A 24,384-nucleotide genomic window follows, 5' to 3' on the forward strand; every position below is an offset into this window, starting at 1 on the left:
GGGTGATTTCCTTTTGCCATTTTTTTCATCCTAACCACTGATTACCATATTGACTGATTTTGTGGGGCTCGGGCCAAACAGCCTCTATCTGGGGCTTTCCTGTGTGATACTGAGGGCCTCCTAGGTGCTCACACATAGGTAATCTTGAAGAAGGAGGGTGTTTACACCCCAGTGGGGCAAACCTTTGATCAGGAGCTAGGAGATAATTCCTCTCCCTTCTTTCCCCAGAACTGTCCTGAGTTGCCACGGTAACTATGGCCTCTCCTTGGTACCCTCATTTGACTCTTTCCCTGTCTCACTTCTTTTCTGCACTCTTTCTCCTTGGGAATGCGCTCCCCAACAAAGTAGACTTTTGATTCAGACTCTGTTTATTGAGGAACCCAAGAAAGACATACCTGCAATGTGTCCACTCCCCTGTCGATGAACATGAGATGTTCCAAGTTCTCCAAGATTGCATACAATGCAGCTGAGGTTACCATCCTTGATCATACTTCCTGGTGCACTTGTGTCTGTTTCTCTAGAATCTTCCCAGCATGGAACTGCAGGATCATAGGCTACCCAATCCTTCAGTTTTGTCGGATATTGCCCAGTTCTTTTTTTTTTTTTTCAAAGATTTTTATTTATTTGGCTGTGCCGGGTCTTAGTTGAGGCATGTGACATTTTAGTTTCCTTACCAGGGATCAAACCCGGGCCCCGTGCAATGGGAGCTCAGAGTCTTAGCCACTGGACCACCAGGAAAGCCCCTCAATTCGTTCTTGAAGTGCCTACTTATTTTTCCAGTTTATTTCATCCCTAACCCCCATCCTCAGCTCACTACATTTGGGTCATACGGGCCTTTTTTCAGTTCCTTTACCATATGTACTCCCCCATCACGAGGACTTTGCATCTGCTATTTTTCTCTGCTGAGAACACTTCCCCCACACTCAGCCTAACTCTTGCCTCAGAGCTCAGTTCTGTGCCTCACTTTCTTGGAACAGCTCCCTAACTTCCTTCCCAACCCCAAGCCAGGTCAACCCCCTTCTCCCCCAACATATATTATACATCTCAAGCCTCATATACTGCTCTGCTGTGACCCACTTATCAGTTGTGATGTTCCCTCTGTCTGTGCAACTGTTGCTACAATCTCCCTTTTGCTAAGTTTCACTAGTCTGAAAGTCATGACCACCATGTTTATTTCAGCTCACTACTCGAGCTCCAGCACCCAACCCCATACCTGGCACACACTAGGCAATTGATATTACTGTTTTTTTTCCTTTCTTGAATATTTATGTACTTATTTGGCTTCGCTGGGTCTTAGTTGCAGCACTTGAGATCTTTAGCTGTGGCATGTGGGATCTAGTTCCCTGAGCAGGGATCGAACCTGGGCTCCCTGCATTGGGAGGGCTGAGTCTTAGCCACTGGACCACCAGGTAAGTTCCGATTATTATTCTAATAGATATTCTTTGTTCTCACTCATGTTGGAGCTCAGTGTGTAAAATTTTCAGCATGTTTTAACATTATTTGCCATCTGCTGCTGCTGCTGCTAAGTCGCTTCAGTTGTGTCCGACTCTGTGCGACCCCATAGACGGCAGCCCACCAGGCCCCGCTGTCCCTGGGATTCTCCAGGCAAGAACACTGGAGTGGGTTGCCATTTCCTTCTCCAATGCACAAAAGTGAAAGTGAAGTCGCTCAGAAGGCAATGGCGACCAACTCCAGTACTCTTGCCTGGAAAATCCCAGGGACAGAGCTGCCTGGTAGGCTGCAGTCCGTGGGGTCGCTAAGAGTTGGATACGACTGAGTGACTTCACTTTCACTTTTCACTTCCATGCATTGGAGAAGGAAATGGCAACTCACTCCAAGGTTCTTGCCTGGAGAATCCCAGGGACGGGGGAGCCTGGTGGCTGCCGTCTATGGGGTCGCAGAGTCGGACACGACTGAAGTGACTTAGCATAGCACAGCATAGGATCTCTTAGAGCCCTTGCATCTTCTTCAAAGAGGTACACTTTAAGGTTTAGTTGCTCAAGCTGAAAATAGACATATTGTGGAGTTTGCTGAATTCATTCGTTCAACAAATGTTTGGTAGGTATATTTTATGAGCCAAGCCATAAGGGCTGAGGATAAGCAGTGAGTAATACCAAGGTCAGTTGCAGCGACTTCCTTCTTTTTGGGGGGGTGGAGGTGGGTTATTAAATTTATTACAATTTATTAGACTGCTAAATTAGATAAAAAACTGGTGACTGTAAAACAGGGTCATAAACCCATAACCTTTGGGTTCCACTAGACAGACATTATTTGCATTTCTTTATTTTTTTATTGGAGTATAGTTAGTTTCTGCTATACAGCAAAGTGAATCAGTTATATATATATATATATACATATGCATGGGTGCTCAGTCGCTTTAGTCATGTCCTACTCTTTGCAACCCTATAGACTGTAGCCCACCAGGTTCCTCTGTCCCTGGGATTCTCCAGGCAAGAATACTGGAATGGGTTGCCATCTTCTTCTCCGGGGGATCTTCCTGACCCGGGACTCGAACCCATGTCTGCTGCATTGGCAGGCTGAGTCTTTACCATTGAGGCACCAGGGAAGCCCATACACATACATATATCCACACTCTTTTGGATTTCCTTCCCATTTAGGTCACCGCAGAGCACTGAGTAGAGTTCCTTGTGCTATTACAGAAGGTTCTCATTCAAGAGATTTCTGAAAGAAGAGACTTCTTTCAGTGAGACAGACAGTAGACCATTAATACATGAGCAGAATACTATAATCGTGAGAAGTGTTCTGGATGAGAAAGGCTTTGTGTTAAGGTAAGCTGGGCCAACTCACCTGCTCTCGGTTTGCAACTGGTGAGATCTCTCTCTTCAGGCTGAGGCTAAGAGCCAACGGTCCATCTTGTTTCAGACCATCCTAACGTCACTGGCATGAAAGATCTGCTTTCAGCCATGAGTAGGACTTCCCTGGTGGCGCTAGTGGTAAAGAACGTGCTTGCCAATGCAGAAGACTTAAGAGACGAGGGTTCAAAATCCCTGGGTGGGGAAAAACCCCTGAAGTAGGAAATGGCAACCCGCTCCAGTATTCTCTTGAAAATTCCATGGACAGAGGAGCCTGGCAGGGCCACAATCCATGGAATTGCAAACGAGTTGGACAAGACTGACCACAGCACAGGAGCAATAAATAGGTGTTGCTGGGTGAGGAGGAGTGTTTCCTATAAAGTCCACCCTGTGGATGAATGTAGGAGGCACTCAGTGAAGAACTGGTGAATTACTGAATGCCATTTCAAGGACAGTTAAAAAGCCACTGATTCCATCTGCAAAGAGTGGTATACTATGGATCGCTAGGAAAAGAGAAGATCTTGGCACTTTCATTCCTAGCTTTCTGGAAGACGAAGAATTTGGGGACTTGGAGAGGCGTGTAAGGGATGATGGACTTCCATTAAACACTATTTGAGAGTAGGTGCTGGCACTGTGCCTTTAAGATACATCAATGAATGAGGGAAGAGAAGCCATCTAGTCTGATTCCAGGAGAATAAATAAGAACTATTATATTACAAATAAGAGGAGGAGTGCTGTCAGGAGAGAGAGCTCTGAGCAGAGGAAGCGGCATAGGCAAAGGTCAGGAGGAGAGAAAGCAGGTTTATTCAAAGAATTCAAAGTAGTTTGGTGTGTTCAGACTTTGAAGGAGACCTACTGGGGAGAGAAAGTATGTTGGAGAGAAAACCAGGGCTGATGCCTTCATCTCAGGCTGCCTTCCTCTTGGGGGAAAACTAAATTTCTTCTTTTTTAAAAAAATCTTTATTTGGCTGCATTGGGTCTTAGTTGCGGCACACAGGATCTTCACTGGGGCCTGCGGAATCCTTTCAGTTGTAGCAGGCAAGGTCTAGTTCCCTGACCAGGGATGGAATCCTGGCCCCCTACAATGGTAGCACAGAGTCTTAGCCACTGGACCACTAGGGAAGTCCCCAAACTAAATCTCTTGATTCCACAACTAGTTAGAGTTATGAAGTCCGGGTGGCTGCTTTCATTTTAATGAAGACACAAGGTTTACTGACCACTCTGTTCCAGAACACTGGCTCATTCAATCATCATACGAATTCTTCAACATTTGGTATCATGATTCCCCTCCAACCCCCACTTTACAGATGGGATAACTGAGGCTCAGTTTGGGTCCTTGGTCCAAGTCATGTAGCTCATGACATTTGGGAATTTAGAATGTTCCTTTATGTAAATGCTTCCATTCTAGAAGTTTCTTCCCCCCACCCCCCCACATGAAGTTACGTATGTAAAAGCTTTTTTTGGTAATAGAGCCATGTAAACATGAAGCATTATTATTAGTTTTGCTGGATTTCTGGCTCCATCCAGTTCAGCCTGCAGCATTCAAAGAGCCCAGGAAGGGGCAGTAAATGAAAACCAAAAGGCCCAGTGGTCTCTCTTAAAATTCCCCCTCTTCTATTCTGGTTTCCTCTCTGGGGCACCTCCAGTTGTTATCATCAGCCAGAGTTTGTTTCTCATAAGTTACAAGACGTGGGAGGTTAAAAAAAAAAAAAAAAATCAGCAGCATCAACAACTACAAAAAACCACGCAGCAGCAGCTTGAACACAAAAAGAGTTTGAATTTTGAACAAAGGGCAGGGTGAGACCCTAAGTAAATGCTTGACACATCCTCTCTCCAGCTGTGAACTGGGGGTCTGAGAGCTGCTGCAAAGGTCATCTGTCTCTACATCTTTGGGCAGGAAATGCAATTCAATCCTCTCAATGACTGATTGCTCTGTAAGATTGATGGAATCTCTCCAACTCTGGTTTCTGTTCTGACAGCACAAAAAGTGAATCAAACTCCTCTCTCGTCCCCTCTCCTCTTACTAAGCAAGGTCAGCTGATTCCACACTTTAAAAGTTCAAAACTTTTCTCCAGGAAATTTGTCCCCGGGTGTTCCTCTGCAGGGTGAAACTCTTTCTTCTGGTGGAGCTCGGAGGCCTGGGGACCTTTCTAAGCTTTTCATCTGTCCCTGCTTCATCTTTCAAAATAAAATGAATGTAAAGGGCATGATTGTCCCTGAAAGGGTTAACTGCCAGCCCGGCGGTCCAGCCCTCAGCGATTGGCAGCCAATGACAATTTAGCATGATGAAGTAATGCCAGAATTTTGATTTCCATTGGTTAACATGCTTGTCCATAAATCCAAAGATGCAAGTTTTGAAAGCATCTTTGAACTTTTATGACTCTCTTCCTGGAGTTAACCCCTTGATTAACTCACCTGTTATTTCCAAGTTTCCTTCCAACCTTCAGGAAGGAAGACATATTATAATATGTAGAACTCTAGGCACAAACCTGTTTTCCTCAAAGGATCAAAGCCTGACACTCAGGCCATGTGTAATTTGGCCATGGTTTTTCTTACTCAGATATTGCAATCTACAAGGACTGAGGAGACAAACAAAAACCCAAACACACACAAGTCTCTGGGAACTACAATCACTTTAACTGTAATAGTGTGGTCTGTTGTCCCAGAGTATTTATTAAATTGCAAAAGTGACCCAAAATATGACAAAACTCTAGGGTTTGGATTGGCAAACAGAGATGCTAGATACACAAGTTCTTCCTATATTTATTTACATTTATTTTCTATGCCTTTATGTTCGAAATATCTGATAAATTTAACAGGGCACAATGGTTGTTAAAAACGCAAATAATTAAGTATAGACTCTATATAACCCGCTCAAAACTTTGTCCTCTCCTCAGAAGTGATCAAACAATGAATGGTTTGTTGTTCTATTCAAGCCTTTTTCTTTCTTTCTCTTGCATGTCTATACATTATAGTTTGTTTTAACATAAATGGGATCATTACAGGTTATTCTGTGACTTATTATGTTTCTTAACCAATCTTGAATTTTTCTGTATCATGTGATTCAGATTTATCTCATCCTTAAAGTAATATTTTAGAATGAGGCAGTTCTACAGATAGTATATGGAAAGAACTCCAAGATTATATTAAATGAAAAAGGAAGGGGAAGGACAGGGTGTATATGTGTGTGACACAATAATAAAAGAAAATATATGTAGAGGTTTTGTAACAGCATAAACCATTTCTAGGAGGATGCCCAAGAGACTTGCTAAGTTTTCTGGGGATGGGAGTGTGGAGAGGAGAAACTAGGAGTGGGAGAGGAAGAAAGCAATTTTAAAACAATTTTTAAAGAGTGGAACCTTTCATAAACACAGTAGAATTTATCAGGTGTCCTCCACCTAGATTAAGAAACAGAAAATCACTAGTACCTTTCACTCTTCACATTCCCTAGCCCAGAGCGACTTTCTTCCGGCTTTTTCTGTTAATCATGCCTTTGCTTTTATTTATGCTTTACCACTTATGTATGTATAACTAAATAATATTTATTTGGTTTAGATTTGCCTGATTTTGAAACTCATAGGCTCAAAAATCACAAATAAAATGAAATTCAATTTTGAGTAGGTAATACAATTTTATACTATGCATAGTATAAAATTCAAAAGATAACACAACATATAAAATGAAATCTATAAGGTTCAAAATCAGGCAACACTAACACTTATATATGGTAAAGATATCACACTGTACCAAAGAAAAAGTATTTTTGTCTTTTCCAGTTCTTTCCCCCATTTAAAAGTTGTATTTCTTTCCAAAGAAAATTTTGCACATATAAAAAACTGTAGATATAGATATATTCTCTTTGGTTTACATAAGCGGTCATCACAGTTTGGTATTATTCTGCACCTTGTTTTGTTTTAATGTAAGGATATCATGAAATCATTTTACATCAGTATCTATAGTTTGTTATTGTTTGGTTGCTAAATCATGTCCAGCTCTTTTTGGGACCCCATGGACTATAGCCCGCCAGGCTCCTCTGTCCATGAGATTTCCCAGGCAAAAATACTGAAGTTGGTTGTCATTTCCTTCTCCAGGGGATCTTCCCAACACAGGGATAGAACCCTCATCTCTTGCATTCTTAATCACTGAGCCAGGAAGCCCTATATACATAATATATATGTATGCATATATATATACATATATATATATATATAGCTACCTTGTTCTTTTTAATGATTTGATAGCATTTCCTTGGGCATACAAACTATACAAGAATTATTTAATCAGTTCCCCAGCTTTCAGATCATTTTTAATCTTCTCCCAAATCTATTTTGCATAGGGCTACAATGCATCGCATCTTTGTGTTTGAGTCTGACTGTCGGATATATATCAGGAAGTAGTCATCCATTTCTAAGGCTTCCTGCTGTCACCAATCATCTGTACCTGAGAAGTTTATTTGTCAGATCTGGGCAGGTGGGACAATTTTATATCATGCTGGCATCCCCAGCGGCCTATGGTGCCATGCTCTTAGCAGGCACACAGAGTGGGTGGTTTAAGTGCTAACACTCCATTCATGTTGCACAGATGGCTCCTTCTAGAAAACCTTTGTAGATATCCCTGATCACCTCCCCTCAAGACAAATTCTGGATTGTACTCTAAGGTTGCACTGTCCAGTAAGGGAGATACTATATATAGGTATTTAAATTTAATTAAAATTAAATAAAATTCAGCATTTAGTTCCTTAATCCCACTATTCACATTTCATTCTGAAATTTGGGGAACTGATTAAATAATTCTTGGACAGTGCTCAACAGCCACATGTGGCTAGAGGCTCCTCTGTTAGCACAGACATAGAACATTTCCATCTTCGTGTTCTGTGGGACTGCCCTGCAGGAAAGACTAGACAGACAGAAGCCTCTGGGCTCTGGATTCCTACCAGCCCAGGATTCAAAACCCGTCTTTGCTATTTCGCAGCCCTAAATTGTGGGCAAGTGACTTGACCTCTTTTTGAACCTCAGCTGTAAAAATGGGCAATTACAGACCCTCTCTCAGAGAACTTTGATGAGGATTTCAAGAGATAGCAAAATGTGAGAGCTTTTGCTCAAAGACAGAGTAAGCTCTCAAAAATCAGGAGCTATTATAATGATACATGAATATGACAGCTTCAGTTTCTAACAGTGTGAAAAATCCTAGATTCTGGGGGTTCCATCCAGTATCAGTCCTTCCTGACTTGTTTGGGAAGCTGGCAGCCCACTTCTTGCCCCGTCTGGAGGAAGAGGCTACAATCGGAGCTGATTTTTCCATCCTCGAAGTCTTTAGAGCACAGAGCTGCTCAATCAACCTTTGATGAATGAAGAAATGAATGAATGGGGCCAACACAGCCAGGATCTGACTGGGCCTTTTGTAAGAATGAGCAAGAAGGTCCAAAAGTCATTATTATTTTGTTTCAGATACAACTGGCCTGGTCTTTTTTTTCCTGCAAGATAAAAACAAAACAAAACAAAAAACTGTCTCCTGGGGAATCACCTTATGCTTCCCTTCCCTCTCTCACCTACAGTCCACTCCTCTGGGACAATTAGCCAGGGAAGGAGCTCAAGGCTCTTGGCCCTTCCCCCTTTGGCCCAACATAACCTCCTCCCCCACTTTGAGCAAATGCCTGGAATTCTTTCAACAGGAGGACAAAGCCTTTCATCTGCCAATTACTGATAAAGGGAAAATGCAAATATTGCTAAGGAAGGTGATCCATCAAGGGCCCAACATTTATGGAGTGACCACTTAGGACCAGGCGGCAGGGTAGGCACTCTGGGGGCATCAAAGGGGAACAAACCCCTGGTTGGCCCATTCTTTTCTCTGGTCTGTGGTTTCCTGGCGGTTTGTAAAGGGACAGGATTAAATTAGGTGACTACCCAACCCCTTCCCACTCTGACAGGCCAGAACTCCCCATCCAGGTGATATATGGACTTAACTGTTTTTACACTAAGGTGTCTGCCATCGGGTCTTCTCTTGACACCAGCTTTTGGGGATACCATGAGACCGACCACATGGAGAGACAGAAGGGTCTTGGGGAGGAAAGGAGAATTAAGACCAAGTGTTTTGCTTCACACTTTTGCTTTACTGCACTTAACTCATGACCTTCCAGCCCACTGCATGGTCAGGGAATATCCCCCTGGAGATGGAATGGCAAACCCACTCCAGTACTCTTGCCTGGAAAATCCCCATGGACGGAGGAGACTGGCAGGTTACAGGCTGTGGGGTCGAAAACAGTTGGACACGACTCAGCGACTTCACTTCACTTCTTCATTTCATTATGTGGGAGCAGTTAAGAGGGTCAGTATCCAAAAGTGGATGTGATGGCAGAGGCAGGCTCCAGTCTGAGCCTCAGCAATCCCATTTATAAGTTGTGTGACCTTGGGGGACTGGCTTTCCCTTTCTGAATCACACTTGCCTTATTTGCAAAACTATTTACCTTAAAGGGTTCTTGAGTGAAAGAAGCAAATAAAATAGTCCCTGGTTCTTGACACAGGCTAAAGGCAAAAACCTTCCCACCCCCATTAAGACAAGGTGGGCGATTTCAGTTTGGAAAAAATTTTGATGTTTGCCAGTTAAATGGACTTGGATTAAAACAAACTTCAACCAGTAGTCTTTGGAGGGTGGGCGGAAAAAGATACAAGATAGGAGAGGAAACTTCAAGGTGAGTGAGGGGGGAGCTGTCTCATAGGGTGACCAACACTGAGCTGATGGTTCACATCTGATCGCTGATGGAGAAGCCACTTCCTCTCCACTTATCTGTCTGATCATTGTGTTGACATGAGGAGGATATGAGGGTAGAGCAATCAACCAGATTCAAAACTTCTCTGAGCCTCAGTTTCCCATCTGCAAAATGATCTGCTCCAACTATCCCACAGGGTTCAGGAAAGAAGTAAAATTAAAAAAGGATGGGAAGTTCTTCTTTTTGCAAAGCCACCTATGAATAGGTATAAGGTTCCTTTCTTGTAGCCCTGGTGCCTCCTTATCTCATCACGATCTTTACCTTCAAGATCGGGCCTAGTTGGGCTGGAAGAATGTCAGGGCCAGTTTTTTCTCACAAAGTCGACCCGACTGTTGTACATGATGAACTTACAGGACAACACCTTTACCATTCTAGTTTTGGGAGGTGGGTATGTCGACAGGTAAGTATTCCCAGATCTAATGACACTCCATATATATATACAGAGGGTGCCCATACCTCCGCCAAGAAGCACTGTAGGATTAATCAAGGCGCACCCAAAGTTCCCCGGGCCCCATCCCAGCGCCTTGCACCTTTCCACCGACATTTCTCCTGTAACCCGCCAATAGGGGCTTACCCTTCGCATGTTTGCCAGCTGCGTTAGGAGGCGCCAGATCCGATTCTCTCGGTAGTTCACTCCTGAGCATCTATTTCCTCTTCTTGGAGAGCGCAGGGACCTTTAAAAAATGTCCAACTTCTCTTCTAGGGCTTCTCGCCTAGTAAAGGACTCCACAGACGCGGGCAGAATGAATGAATGAAAGGCAACGTCTTCCGGTCAGCTTGGGTCTGAAAAGGCTTTGGTCTGACTGTATTTCCTGTACCTGTGTGTATGTGGATCCTTTGAGTCCAGTAGTTTAAAAGTTATGTAGTCCGTACAGGTATGGAGCTGCGCTAATTTCTTCCTGAGCCCCCAAATGCTTCCTCCGTGTGGCCGATCCGCTTACGGCTCTAGAGAGGATTTCTCCCCCCACCCCCGCCACCCCCCAAAAAAAAGACATAGCAGAAAAGAAAAAAAAAATTATATATACACAAAATGCTTTGAATTTGGGTCAGCCACGTAGGTAACGAGGTGGGGTAAATGAAGGAAGAGGAAGAAGAGGGGTCGCCCATGGGGGCCGTGGGCGATGGGGGCAGGGATTAAGGTGGGAGGTCGTTTTCGGGGGTGCCAGGCCCCGGGGGCTTTCACTCCAGCAGGCTCGGCTTGCATTTCCGCGCCTCCCGCTGAGGCCAGCCGTGCAAATCTGCACCTCCCTCCCCACCCCCTCCCTCCTTCCCTTCCTCCCTGCCCCGCCATCTCCGGGATGCGCCCGCCGCCTGCAACTCAGCCCTTCCAAAAGTCAGCTCTGCACACAACTCCCGGGCGGCGGCGGCGCCTGCGTGCAGAGGCGCACTCGTGACCCAACAACAAAACAGCGATGCCAGGGCGCTAACGGCGCCCGGTGCCTCCCGGGCGCCCTCCCCGCCCCACACCTCCTCGGGCCGCCGCCCCCTCCCGCCCCCATCCCGGGCCGAGTGCCCCCTCCCTCTACTAGCCCGGCCGCGGGCTCCGAGCGCGATCGGCAACAATGTTTACGTTCCGGGGATTATGACGTCGACGCCTCCCCCCCCACAACTGCTGAAAATGGTTTCCTAGGACTTTGCAAACGGATCTGCTTAAGTGTTGGTGCAAAACTTTGTAGATCTCGGCTCTGGCTTGCTTTATTTATTTATTTTCTGGTTTGTTTTCTTTGGTCTTCCCTCCTTCCCCCCTCCGCCAAAATGCAGGGGGCAGGAGTGTTGACAATTAATTGGTGAACTCTCCTAAAAAAATGGAGGCAGAGAAAGACTCTGGAAGAAGATTGGTGTGTAGCTTTTTTTTTTTTTTTTCCAAATCTGTATCTGGTTTATGATAGATCTATTTTTTTTTGGTCGTTGTTTCTTGCTGCCTTTTCTTTCCTTTTCTGTATTTTGCAAGAGGACCGGAAAAAAATATAATAAATTGCATGCAAAAGGAAGCAAGCAGCTTACTCCTCCAGTCCCTTGTGAGACTGAGTCTCAGACACTTACGTGGGGAGGTGGTAGCGGGGAAAGGCGTAGGGGGGGGGGCGCTCAGCGGGCTCGGGGTTCGCCCGGAATCTGGGGGGCTGCGGGGCCGGGCGCTCGGCGGTGGAGGGAGGAGGCAGGGGATGCGGGGAGTGGTGGGGGATTCTCCTAAAGAAGTGAGTGTGCGCGCGCGCTTGTGGGGAGATGAGGCAGCTGCTGGTGCGTTTTGGGGTCTCCGATGGGAGCTTTGTGGCGGGCCGTCTGCCTCTCCCCCTCCCAAGCCGCGAACCTCCCCCCCACCTTCTTCTCGCACTAGCGGTCGGGCGGCTGGGGCGGCTGGGGTCTCAGCCCTTCCATTTCAGCTTTCCAGCTTACCCGGTAGCTCGGGGGCGGCTCCAGGCTTAGAAATGCCGCCGGCCCCCGGTTCCGGCTTCCCGGCTCTGCCGCCGCGGCCGCCAGGGCTGCTGTTACCGCCGAGCCGGGCGCTGCGGCGGCTCCTCCCGGGGCCTACAAATGCCCCGCCAGCCCGTGTGCGGAGCCCCCCTCGCGGGTTACATAACCAGGCTCCCGGTCGAGTGGGCAAAACTCAACACCTCTCGGGGGTGGGGGGCTGGAAGCAAGGGAGAGTCCTCCAGAAATCCCTTCCACGGCCTCCAAAGATGTAGGAGGGGAGTGCCCTGTATAGGGCGCCGCCTGACCCTGGGGGGTGCGGGTCCCTCTCCTTATCCCGATTTTCAGCATCTTTGGCTTCTGCGCAAAGTTGCTCCGGTCCCAAAGGTGGGGTGCACGGGGGCGCGCGGCTCCTGCACCTGTTCGAGCTGGGCCCAGGGTGAGAGGCGACCCCCAGTTCCCCCAATAATGTCCCGGGCTCTCCGGTTTGGGTCCCCGCAGCGCCCGATTGACCGCCAAAGATACGACGAGAACGAGGACTTGTCGGACGTGGAGGAGATCGTCAGCGCCCGCGGCTTCAGCCTGGAGGAAAAGCTGCGCAGCCAGCTGTACCAGGGGGATTTCGTGCACGCCATGGAGGGCAAAGGTGAGGCGCCCCCTCCTCGGGCCGTCCTCCGCGGCGAGGCCCGAGCGCACGTGGGGAGGGAGCTGCCGGTGGCTGGGTTCGTATTTCGCGCCCGCGTCCCCCATTCCAGGGGATCCGGTGACGAAACGAGGCCGAGCACTGGGGGGGGTGGGGTGGGGTGGCGAGGGAGGAGGGCAGGCGGGAGACGGGGCCGGCCGTGGGCCTAGGCCCGGCCCGCGCCCACCACCAGCCCCAGGGTGGGCAGAGCCAGGGGCCCGGCGGACAGAGGGACCTGGGGACCGACGGGTGGACCTAGGGAGGGCGGGTGCGCCGCGTTCTACCCCTCCCGGAGCCGGCTCAGCTCCTTGCACTGCACGAAGTACGGCTGATGGGCTGCAGCGGGCCAGGGTCACCCCAGGGGCATTGGGGTGAGGGCCCCCCAGGCCTGAAGCCTCCCTAACCCCGTGCCATTTCGGACCCTGCCAGTTGGGCTCTGGAGCTGGGGACGCCCCGGATCACTTACTGCACCTCCTCAGGCCTGGGGTCTACTGAACCCCATCACCTCGTGGGCTTTGCCAGACTGGAGCAGGGTGGGTGAGCCCGGAGTTGTTGGCTGGCCCCCAGTGAAGCCCAAGGCCTCTAGTCCTGCAGCCCTGATGCTTTGAAGTGGGGACTGCAGGTAAAAGGGTTATCCCCACTCCGGCTTCAGGCTTCCTCCTGGCAGTTGGAGGTGAGGACTTGGGGCACCCCCCTGGGAAACAGGGTCTCTTCCCAAGTCTGAGGCCTTGAGAGCTCTGTCCCTCTTGTGAGCCCTGCCAGTTTAGAGAAGTTGGAGAAGCCTGGGGGCGTTGGCGATGTCACCCCAACCTGAGACCTTCGGGACCTGATTTTCAGCCTGACCCTGATACTCGCAAGGTGTCTGGGGGGTGTCTTCCAGACCATTAAGTGATGCTCTGACTTGGGTCTAAGGCCTGCAAGGCCCCTGGTTGGGCCAATGGGATTGGGGTTTTGGATTTGTTTCTGCCTACTTGTCTCTCTGTGTCCTTCTGGGATTTAAGTTCATTTTTGCCTCTCAGTTATTTGGGTTTCCCTTTATATTACTGTTTCTATTTTGTTGATCCCCCATTCCCCTTGGAAAACCCTCCAATCCCTCAGTGAGCTGATTAACAGGGGAAGAGCCTCCCCCACCTCCAGGTTCTGGTTGAGTGACTAGGGCTGTGGGGTTAGCCCCTAGGAGAGACAGGGCCTGGCTTTGCATTTTTGAAGTTTCTCTTTTGTGTCCTTTGCTTCCTGGAGTGCAGGGGTTCGGTGGTAGGGGGTAGTTGTAGGGGAAAGGAGGAAGAAATTTCTTCTAGCCTGCCAGGTCTTAAAGAGCATTGCACACAGAGGCCGGATAGTACAGGGGCCTAGTCCCAACTATATTTAAATTTCCTTAGCACAAATGGGATTTTAATTCCTCTCCTTCCCCATTTTTCTTGAGTCGTTTGGCGCATTGTAGGAGAAAACAGTATGCAACTCTTCCTGGTCATTGGTGAGGAATTCTCTGCCCAGGATCTCATGTTTTCTCAGGCTCATTTGAGGAAGTTGAAGCTGACCCTGGGGCTGGACTTTGGGTGTGTGTGTACTGGGGAGGAAGGTAGTAGTGGGGGGAGGTTTCCAGTAAGGGAGATTCCTTAAATCTACTGTCTAGGCTCCTTTCAAAGAAGAGGACTCTAGGGTTGTTGGTTGTTAATTCAGATCTTGCCCCAAAATTCGAGGGAGGAGCTGAGAAACAGAAGGAGCCCTTAGCCTGGATTCAAAATAGAAGCTTCTTAAACTTCTCTGCCTTTAAATCCTTAGGAATCCCCATTCACTAGGAGCCCCTGGGGATCTGAGCTGCTAAGGTCAGGGCTTTCCCCAGCTCTGGTTTTGTTCTCTCTCCTCTGAGCAGAGTTGCCTTGGCCTCCCTGCCCCTGCAACCCCCCAAGCTGCCCTAGTGAACTGTTTCTCTGGGGCAGGGGCTTCAGTGCCCTGAGATCTCATCTGTCTCCTTTCTGACCGGCCAGGGCGGGCTTGTGTCTTAGTGAATTGCTTTAGTTACCTGAGGGCTTGGGGGTGTGTGAGTATTTGTCTTCGCCTCCCTCATCTCCATATTTAGGAATAAGGTTGAACTCCCCTACTTTTGGAACTCAAGAGAATGGAAACTAAGGCTTCCTTCATTCTCCCGGGCATTCCATAAGGATGTTGGGGTGTCCGCTAGACAAGCATCCATCAGACAGAAAACTAAGTGGTGAATTTTCTTTGGGCCTCACTATGTCCCCTTCATACAGCTTTCACCTGGGCAGCATCCTTCTGGGTTATCCAGCTGAAGCAAGTGTTGCGATGGCTGCAACAGAATTTTACTATTAAGACAACAAAGCTGTGCCCAGTTCCCTAGTTATTTTGGCACCAAATACACAGTTTCCAGGGAAACCGGCTTTTCCCCCCTCCCCTTCACTACGCAGGATATTACAATAAGATCTTCCCTGATGCTCAGCTACAATGAGAACCCTCCTCCCAGCCTCCTCTATGGGGCTTCAGATCCTCCCAGGTGGCATTCTTCAGTTCTGCAGTTCCTTTACTTTCTGAGCTCAGCCTGGGATGCGTTTTCTCCATCCATCCCTCTTTCGCAGTGAGAGCTGGGTCTCTTTCTGCGTGGGGCTCTTTCCTGAGTTTCCTTCCCCAACCCTCACCGCCCTTGGGCTTTCATTGACAAGTTCTGACCCGTGGGGCATGCAGGGAATGACTGAGTAGGCAGAGGAGCCAAGAGTTGGCATAGCTTCTCTTGGGCTTTGCCTCATCCATTTCCTTGTCATTTTCTAGGGATCTCTTGCTGTTTGAGCTGGTGCCTGCATCTCATATAACCCCTGCCCCTTCCTCCATCAATGTTCTTCCCCTGACCGATGGATCATGGTTCATTTCCTCCTTCGTGACTTAACCAACCTGATTTAATTCTCATCTCCAAACAGATTTCAACTATGAGTATGTGCAGAGAGAAGCTCTCAGAGTTCCCCTGGTATTTCGAGAAAAGGATGGCCTGGGAATTAAGTAAGTTGCTGAAATGAATTGCTTCTTCCCCTGTCTCCTTCCCTCACACAGTTTATAGGTTGGGATGGATTTCTTCCACTCTTTCCCCTACCTTTCGTCACTGAGCAGGATTTTTCTCTGTTATTTGGGGATTGCACTTCTTTGTTCAAGGCCTGAAAGAGGAGGCAAAAAATCTCCAACGATGGGTCTGGATTCTCAGAGAATTTGGATGGAGAGGTCACAGGGTACTTGAACCGTGTGGACTTTCCCTTCTGATCCATCCCACTTATACGCAGTGACTTCCTAAAGGGGAACTGAGGCAGTGCCTAAGCTGCAAAGGGATTAGCCAGCCTTTGGGCAGAGGCAGAATGCCTATATGCCTGTTTCTACTCAGATCTCCCACTGTATGGGAAACTGGTCCTTTTCTTTGGAGGGCATGTTCCTTTTTTTTTTTGGCCCTGCCTCTTGGCATGCAGGTTCTTAGTTCCCCGAGCAGGGATCAAACCTGTGCCCCCTGCAGTGGGAGTGTGGTATCTTAGCCACTGGACCGCTGGGGAAGTCCTTGGAGGGGATGTCAGGACACTAGGTCCTGTCTCCTCTTTCTGCTGGTGCCCTAGCACCTGCCTCCCCACAGTGGCTTGTTTGGTTTACATTCTCTTTGGAGATCTGTCAGAGCTCCAGATCGGGGAGAGATCCCGGAGGAAGCCTGGAAGAACAGGTTTCTGCCCCTGGGGCAGGGGTTGGAGGAGGTTGAGGGTGTCCTCGTCACAGCCTGCCTCCTTCCACAAGCATCTATGGCCAGATTTGCTCAAGAGTCTCATTCCTATGAATAGAAATGAAACCTTTGGCATCACTGTCAATTAATAGTGAACATCATCACTGCCACAGTAGCCAGGGTCACCAAATCCTTGCAATTGGTGTGATGTGGTTTTTTTCCCCCTCGAAACTTAAAGAGGTTCCTCCCACCCTCCATACAACACCTTATGGAAAGTATTTTCTAAAAGTGGAGCCATGGAGAGAGCTAGCCACTCTAAAAGAAAGCAGAGGTTTGAATGCCCAACTCTGGTGCTTACCTTGACAGCACACTTCAGTCTTCCTGGGAAAAGTGGGTGGGGGGACAGTGAGTTCCATCCTCTTCTCTGTAGCAGTGTTGAGTTTGGGTGTCGGGGAGAGTGGGGTTTGATTTGCCTGTTGAGTTGAGAAAACTGCTCACTAGTTCCGGGGTGACCCTCCAGGCACCAACTCGTCACTACCCTTTTGCTGAGTTATCTCATTGTGGATTTTCAGCCTGAGAACCAGGGAACTCTGTTAGAAAAATGGCCTCCCCTGTCCCCATTGTGAGATCTAACCCTATTGTTTCTGGCTTCCCACCAAATGTCTGCGTTCCTCTTTTTCCAGGATGCCTGACCCTGATTTCACAGTCCGAGATGTCAAACTCCTAGTGGGTAAGTTGTGTGCATGGCGGAGGTGCTGCAGTTGGGGATGGGGGGCCCCGGGGAGCAAGGCCTGTACCACCTGCCCATTTGGATATTTAACTGCCTCTGAAAAGAAAGTCCTCATGGGAGGAGGCAGGAGCAGGTGTGAACTGTAACCGTCTCCCTCTGGAGAACAGGTTGGATTGCAGAGCCGTAAGAAGCTGTATTAGAGGGTGTTTGCCAGTGCAGTTTTATGAGGCCGATTTGGACCCCAGCCTCCAGCTTGAGTGTCAGCAAGGCAATCTTAGATGTCTTCTGGTGTTTGTTTGTGGGTTGCTGGGTAAACATTGGGTGCTACGTGACCCCTGCAAGACTTTGAGAACTTCCAAGGGGGAGGGATTACTGTTCCCTACTTCCTCTGGGTTCCAGACAGGTCTAGGGCGGGGCTTGGCCCAGGGCACCTGTAGAGCTTGGCTGATCACTGAGTGTCCTAGACTCTTGACCAGGTAGTGGGCGGCCTTTCACATTTTACAGGAAGTAGTTCGATACATCAATTCTTTCCAGAAGTGTTTCTCAAGTAACTTGTATATAGCAGGCGAATTCAGAGCTATGAATAGGATAGACAAGAGCCCTGCCCTCTTGGTTGGAGTGACAGTCAAAGAAGAAGTAAACCATTTTTAAAATTTTATATCTTTTCAGAAGGTGATGGGGCTATGTAAAAATAAAGCAGCATTAATGGGATGAAGGTTGTTGGAGCTATGTTTACTTTAGATGGAGGTAGTCAGGGAGGGCCTCTGGGTGGAGGCGATGAAGACATTTGGACAGAGACCTGACTGATGAGAAACTAACTGTGGGAAAGAACATTCTAGATGGAGGGATAAACAAGGGCAGAGGGTGGGGGAAGAATGGGAGGGGTGAGGAGAGGTGGGAGAGGTCTCAGGGCCAGGCTCACAGTGGGCCCTCTAGGCCCTGGTGGGGAATCTGGGTTTGTCTCCTGGTATAATGGGGAGGCCCTTGGGGAATTTTAAAGTGTGATGAGGGGGTAGCTTTGTGATCTGATTATTTTCTTGGGAGGGGGAATTAAAAACATTTTTTAAATTGAGAGATTTCATATACCATAAAGTTCACCATTTAACCACTTTAAAGCATGCGATTCAGTGGTTCTCTTGGTTTTTTTTTTTGGCTGCATCCCAGGGCTTGTGGGATCTTAGTTCCCTGACCAGGGATTGAACCCTGGCTGTGGCAATGAAAGCGCCAAGTCCTAACTGCTGGACAGCCAGGGATTTCCACAGTGGTTCTTCATATATTTACAGTGTTATGCAATCGTTACCCACTAATTTCAGAACATTTTCATCACCCTCAAAGTAAACTCTGTACCTCCCAATTCCCCTTTCCCTCCATCCCCTGACAACCACTAATCCACTTTTTTGCCTCTGTGGGTTTGTCTATTCTGGACATTTCGTATAAGTGGAATCATAATATGTGGTCCTTTGTATGTGGCTTCTTTCGTTTGGCCTCGTGTTTTTGAGGTTCATCGTGTAGCAACATGTCTCAGTACTATGCTGCTTTTTATGGATGACTAGCATCCCATTATATGAATAGGACCACATTTTGTTTACCCATAAGTCAGTTGATAGACATTTGGGTTGTTTCTGCTTCTTGGCTTTTGTGAATAATGATACTATGACTATTCATGTACAAGTGTTAGTGTGAACAGACATTTTCACTTCTTCGAGGTAGATCCGTAGGAGGGGAATTGTTGGGTCATGAGGTAACTACATTTAATCTCTGGAGGAACTGCTAGACTGTTTTCTAAAGTAGCTGCACCCTCTTTTTTTTTTTTTTTCCAGCTGTGCCATTTTAAATTCCCATTAGCAACATACAAGGGTTCTAATTTCTTTGCCTTCCTTGCTCACACTTGTTATTGTCTGTCTTTTTTATGCTAGCCATCCTGGTGAGTGTGAAGTGATGTAATCTAAATTCTATCAAAGCTGACTCTGGTGGCCGTGTGGAGGATGCAGGCAGCTGACCAGGGGCTGTGCAGATGATCCAGCTTAAGTTATTGACCCAGAGGTGTGTTAATGCAGGAAAGACTAGGACTTCTCTGGTGGTCCATTGGCTAAGAATCCGCCTTCCACTGAAGGCGCAGGCTCAATCCCTGATCAGGGAACATGCCTGCAGCCAAAAAAAAAGAGAGGACCAGTTGGCTATAAGGAGATAGAGCTGTTGACAGAAGGATCTCAGTTAATTGATGAGGGTTTGCTCAGGAGAGATTTGTTTTTTTAAGCTGGATTCTAGAAACACTGAAGGAAGTGGATGTCAGAGCGGAAGGAGGCAACCTTCCAGGAGTGAGCAGAAGATGGGGCGATGGACCCCATGAATCGAGTCTTAGCATAGGTCACTCTTGCTGATGCCTCTGCCCAGCCCCAACTTTTGTTGTTGGGGCTCAGCTCTGCTTTTTCACTGAGTCATTTGGGGCAAGCTACTTCACCTGCTTAAGCCTCACTTTCCTCAGCTGTGAAATGGACCTGATAGCAGAATCTGCATCAAATAAGGATCCTATAAGAAAATGAATGAATGCTTGGCTGATTGGCGCGAGGGTGAGGGGGTCTCAATAAATGGTCCCTATTATTGTTCTAATGGAAGGATGTGGATCTGATGAGATTATCTTTACAGACAAGGATTAAAACCAGATTCTCAAATCTGGGGTTCAGGCATCAACATTACAGTTTGAGTAATATTGCTCTTTGCCCTTTTTAAAAATTTCCAAGCCCTCCGTGAAAGTGCAAGTCGCTCAGTTGTGTCTGACTCTTTGCGACCCCATGGACTATAGAGTCCATGGAATTCTCCAGGCCAGAATACTGGAGTGGGTAGCCTTTCCCTTCTCCAGGGGATCTTCCCAACCCAGGGATCGAACCCAGGTTTCCCACATTGCAGGCAGATTCTTTATTGTCTGAGCCACCAGGGAAGCCCAAGAATACTGGAGTGGGTAGCCCATCCCTTTTCCAGGGGAATCTTCCCCACCCAGAAATCAAACTGGGGTCTCCTGCATTGCAGGTGGATTCTTTACCAACTGAGCTATGCGGGAAGCCCTCTGTAGCTTTGTTATTAGTTCTGGTTGTATGTAGGCTGCCTCTTCTTTCTTTGAGCCTCATTCTTCTCATCATGAGAGCAGGATTCAATTTCCTTTCCAGCTCTTGAGAAGCTTAGGATGCCAAAGAAAGTGGGAATTGTGGGACCTCCCTGGTCGTCCAGTGGTTGCGATTCCATGGTCTCGGTGCTGGAGGCATGAGTTCAATCCCTGATCAGGAACTAAGATCCTGCATGCTGCACAATGTAGCCAAAAAAAGGAGGGTGGAGAAGGGGGGAATACCTGCAGCCCATGTCTCTGGTGATGATTGAATGGATTGGAGAATATGAAGGTGCTTTGTAGAAGTCCAGAAGCTCTGATACTGTGAGGGATGCCTGTGATGGCAGTTGGCAGGGGGTATGATAATGCCCATTTTAGTCTCTGGGAGTGCACACAGGCTTCTGGAGAGTGGCGATGGGAAACATTTGTCACAGTGACATAAGTGACAAATGTAATTCAATCTGCCCTAAGCAAAACAGAATTCAGTGGTTTACATAATAAGTTCAGGATGTGACCTTAGGCATAGCTAGATCTAGATGCTCTAAGAAGATCTCAAGAACTCGGTTCTTATTTTTTCGTTTCTGCTTCCCTTTTTTTTGTTTCCTCTTTCTGCTTCATTCTCTAGCAAGTTTCTCCCCATGTGGCAAGAAAAATGGGGAGCACAGCCCCACGCCCAGAGCTGCTGGTGGGGTCCACCCAGCAGAACCATGTGAACTGAGAGGGGAAGGAGTGACTTCCCAGGGTTGCTGGTGACATGACAGGCCCCTAGCACAAATGGAAGGTTTTTGTTTGTTTGTTTTTGGTTGTGTTGCTTGCGGGATATTAGTCGCCCAACCAGAGATTGAACCCTGGTCCTCTGCAGTGAGAGCGTGGAGTCCTAACCACTAGACCGCCAGGGAATTCCCACAACTGGGAGTTCTGCTATGGAGGGCAGAGTATAGCGATGGCTGGATCATCCCTTTTGAGTTACTGGGCTATCTCAGCCTATCTTCCAGTCACTTGCCCCCTCCCCAGGCCCTGTCTCTTGGGAGAAGCGGGTTGGTGCATGACCAGCTCTCAGTTCACAGCTTGGGGCTCCAGACTCTTCTCTATCTCCTGAGATTGGGCTTTTTTCCCCCTCAGCCCTGTTTATCTGCCCACTGGGAAGACAGATACCTAGCCTCTGTTTACAGTTCCTCACCTCTAAAGAACAGAAATAGAAAGTGGCACTTTTCATTTCTTTGGTAATGTATGCTTAAAATAGAAGTTTTTATTGAAGTCTAATACACATACAGAGAAGTCCACAGTAGTTTAAATGTGTGTGACGTTAACAATTGAACCTGCCTGCCTGAGACGTCGTTTCAGTCGTGTCTGACTCTGTGTGACCCTGTGGACTGTAGCCCACCAGGTTCCTCTGTCCATGGGATTCTCCAGGCAAGAGTAGGTTGCTGTGCCCTCCTCCAGGGGATCTTCCTGACCCAGGGATCGAACTCGCATCTCTTATGTCTCCTGCATTGACAGGTGGGTTCTTTACCACTAGTGCCATGCAACCCCGGGATCAACCCCTCTTGAATTCCTGTCCAGGCTTTCCCTCCGCTGTTTTCCTGACTTCTAATAGTGTAGATGAATTTTGCCTGTTTTCATACTTTATGTTAGTGAAGTCATACAGGGTGTCTGTGCTCTTGATTTTGGCTTCCTTCATTCAACTTTGTGTTTACAGGATTCACCCAATGTGTTGTGTGCAGTTGTAGATGGCTTATTTTCATTGCTGTATGGTTTTCCATTTATGTGATTATTTCCCAGTTGATTTATTCATTCTGTTAGTGGGCATTTGCGTGACTGCCAGTGTAAGGCTGTGTGCATGGTGCTGCCATGAACATTCTAGGCATGATTGGTGAACAAATGGGTACATTTCCGTTGGGCATATACTTAAGAGCAGAATTGCTTGGGTCAGAGAGTTAGCATGTATGTTTGGTTTTAGTAAATATTGTCCAATAGTTATCTAGAGGGATTATTCTGGTTCTGCTGGCTCCATAAGCTCACCAAGAGTTGGCGTGTTCATCGTTTTCATTGTGGTCACGCCTCCACGCTGATGGGAGTATCGTTCTAGTTCACTGTGTTTCAGTTGGCATTTTTCTGATGACTCATGAAACTGAGCTCCGTTTCATTACATGTATTGGCTATTTGGAGATCTTCTTTTGTGAACTGATTGATCAAGTCCGTTTTCCATTACTGTAAAGACTATCTCTTATTTAAAAACATATTTTTTTAATTCAAGTGTAGTTGATTTACAATGTCGTGTTTGTCATGTGTGCAGCAAAATGATTCTGTTACTGAATATAGTTCCCTGTGCTGGACAATGGGGTGCTTGTTCATCTATTTTATATATAGTACTGTGTATCTATTAATCCCAGATTCCTCATTTATCCCTCCCCTCACCTTACCCTTTGGTAAGCCTAAGATTGTTTTCTATGTCTGTGAGTCTGTTTCTGTTTTATAAATAAGTTCATTTGTATCATTTTTTTAGATTCCACGTGTAAGTGATATCATATAATATTTGTCTTTGTCTGACTTCATTTAGCATAATGATAGGTCCATTCATGTTGCTGCAAATGGCAGTATTTCATTCTTTTTTCATGATTGAGTAATATTCTGTTGCATATATATATATATATATATATATATATATATATATTCTCCATACCTTTAGCCATTCATCTGTTGCTTTTGTGTCTTAGCTTTTGTAAATAGTGCTGCTGTGAACAGTGGGATGCATGTATATTTTCTAAATAGAATTTTTTTTCCTGGATATATGCCCAGGAGTGGGATTGCTGGATCGTATGGTAACTCTATTTTTTGATTTTTAAGGAACTCTATACCATTCTCCACAGTGGTTGCACCAATTTACATTCCCACCAACAGTGTAGGAGGGTTCCCTTTTCTCCACATCCTCTCTAGCATTTATTACTTGTAGACTTTTTGGTGTTGGCCATTCCGACTGGTGTGGGGTGATACCTCATTGTAGTTTTGATTTGAATTTCTCTCATAATTAGCAATATTGAGCATCTTTTCATGTGCCTGTTGCCACCAGTACATCTTCTTTGAAGAAAGGTCTATTTAGATCTTTGCTCAAGTTGTATGTTTTTCTGATACTGAGTTGTATGAACTGTATATTTTGGAAATTAAGCCCTTGCTGGTTGCATCATTTGTGACTATTGTCTCCCAGTCTGTAAGTGGTCTTTTCATTTTATTTATGATAAAGATTGTCTCTTGTTGATTGTGAGGTGTATCAGTTTACTATGGCCAAGCATAGCACAGTACCACAGAATGGGTGACTTAAACAACAGAAATTAATTTTCTCGTAATTCTGGAGTTGGAAGTCCAAGGTCAAGGTGTCAGCAGGGTTGGTTTCTTTGAAGGTCTCCCTCTTTGGCTTTTAGATGGCCGTCTTCTCCCTCTGTCTTTACATGGTCTTCCCTCTGTATGTGTCTGTGTTCTAATCTCCTCCTCTTATCAGAACACCAGTCTTACTGGAGTAGGGGCCACCCTCTCAGTTGGTGAAAAAAATCCACCTGCTTGTAGAAGACCTGGGTTCGATCCCTGGGTTGGGAAGATCCCCCAGAGAAGGAAACGGCAACCCACTCTGGTATTCTTGCCTGGGAAATCCCATGGAAACAGGAGCATGGCAGGCTACAGTCTATGGGGTTGCAAAGAGTTGGATGTGGCTGAGTGATTAAAGCACCACCAAAGACCTAATTTTTAAACTTAATATCCTCTTTAAAGACTTTATCTCCAAATATGGTTACATATTGAGTTACTGGGGGTTAGAACTTCAACATATAAATTTTAGGGGACACAATTCAGCTGATAATATAAAGGTTCTTTCTGTATTCTGCATGTTAGTTAGTTTCCTACTTTTTGGGTTGCCCTGTTGTCCTCTTAAAGATGTCTGAGAGGGAGGGGACATATGTGTACCTATGGCTGATTCATGCTCATGTATGGCAGAAACCAACACAATGTTGTAACGCAGTTATCCTTCAATTAAGAATAAATTTTAAAAAGAGATGTCTTTGAATGAACAGGCAGTTTTAATTTAACATAGACCATTTAGCTCTTCCTAGTCCAAAAGTTCACATTGTGTCTTTTCAAATTAAGAAAATTTTGCATAGTGCAAGGTCCCGAAGATATTCATATGTTTTTCT

The 24,384-nt window shown here is 46.8% G+C and overlaps 2 protein-coding genes across 9 annotated transcripts in view; one reads left to right on the forward strand and one right to left on the reverse strand.

Annotated features, from left to right (window-relative positions):
- The window catches only part of LOC147355406 (calcium release-activated calcium channel protein 1), a 40,121-nt gene extending 29,174 nt beyond the window's left edge, over window positions 1–10,947 (reverse strand). The window contains exon 1 of the mRNA XM_086347650.1: window positions 10,154–10,947. Coding sequence (XP_086203776.1) covers window positions 10,154–10,162 — 9 coding nt within the window. The 5' untranslated portion in view covers window positions 10,163–10,947. The remainder of the gene's footprint in view (window positions 1–10,153) is intronic.
- Window positions 10,948–10,976: 29 nt separating this feature from the next.
- KDM2B (lysine demethylase 2B) overlaps window positions 10,977–24,384 on the forward strand; it is a 118,719-nt gene continuing 105,311 nt past the window's right edge. For 2 of the 8 annotated variants that reach the window (XM_086347616.1, XM_086347618.1), the window contains exons 1-4: window positions 11,043–11,417; window positions 12,490–12,634; window positions 15,601–15,679; window positions 17,057–17,103. In XM_086347616.1, the coding sequence (XP_086203742.1) occupies window positions 11,385–11,417; window positions 12,490–12,634; window positions 15,601–15,679; window positions 17,057–17,103 (304 nt within the window). In that variant the 5' untranslated portion in view covers window positions 11,043–11,384. Of the gene's footprint in view, window positions 11,418–11,742; window positions 11,818–11,964; window positions 12,635–15,600; window positions 15,680–17,056; window positions 17,104–24,384 lie in introns of those variants that run through there. The other 6 variants (XM_086347617.1, XM_086347620.1, XM_086347619.1 and 3 more) reach the window with 5 other exon arrangements.

Source organism: Bos grunniens, chromosome 17 (genome assembly GCF_055505025.1).
Source record: "Bos grunniens cultivar Pamir isolate PY7600 chromosome 17, Bosgru_T2T1.0, whole genome shotgun sequence".
Classification (NCBI taxonomy): Eukaryota; Metazoa; Chordata; class Mammalia; order Artiodactyla; family Bovidae; genus Bos; species Bos grunniens.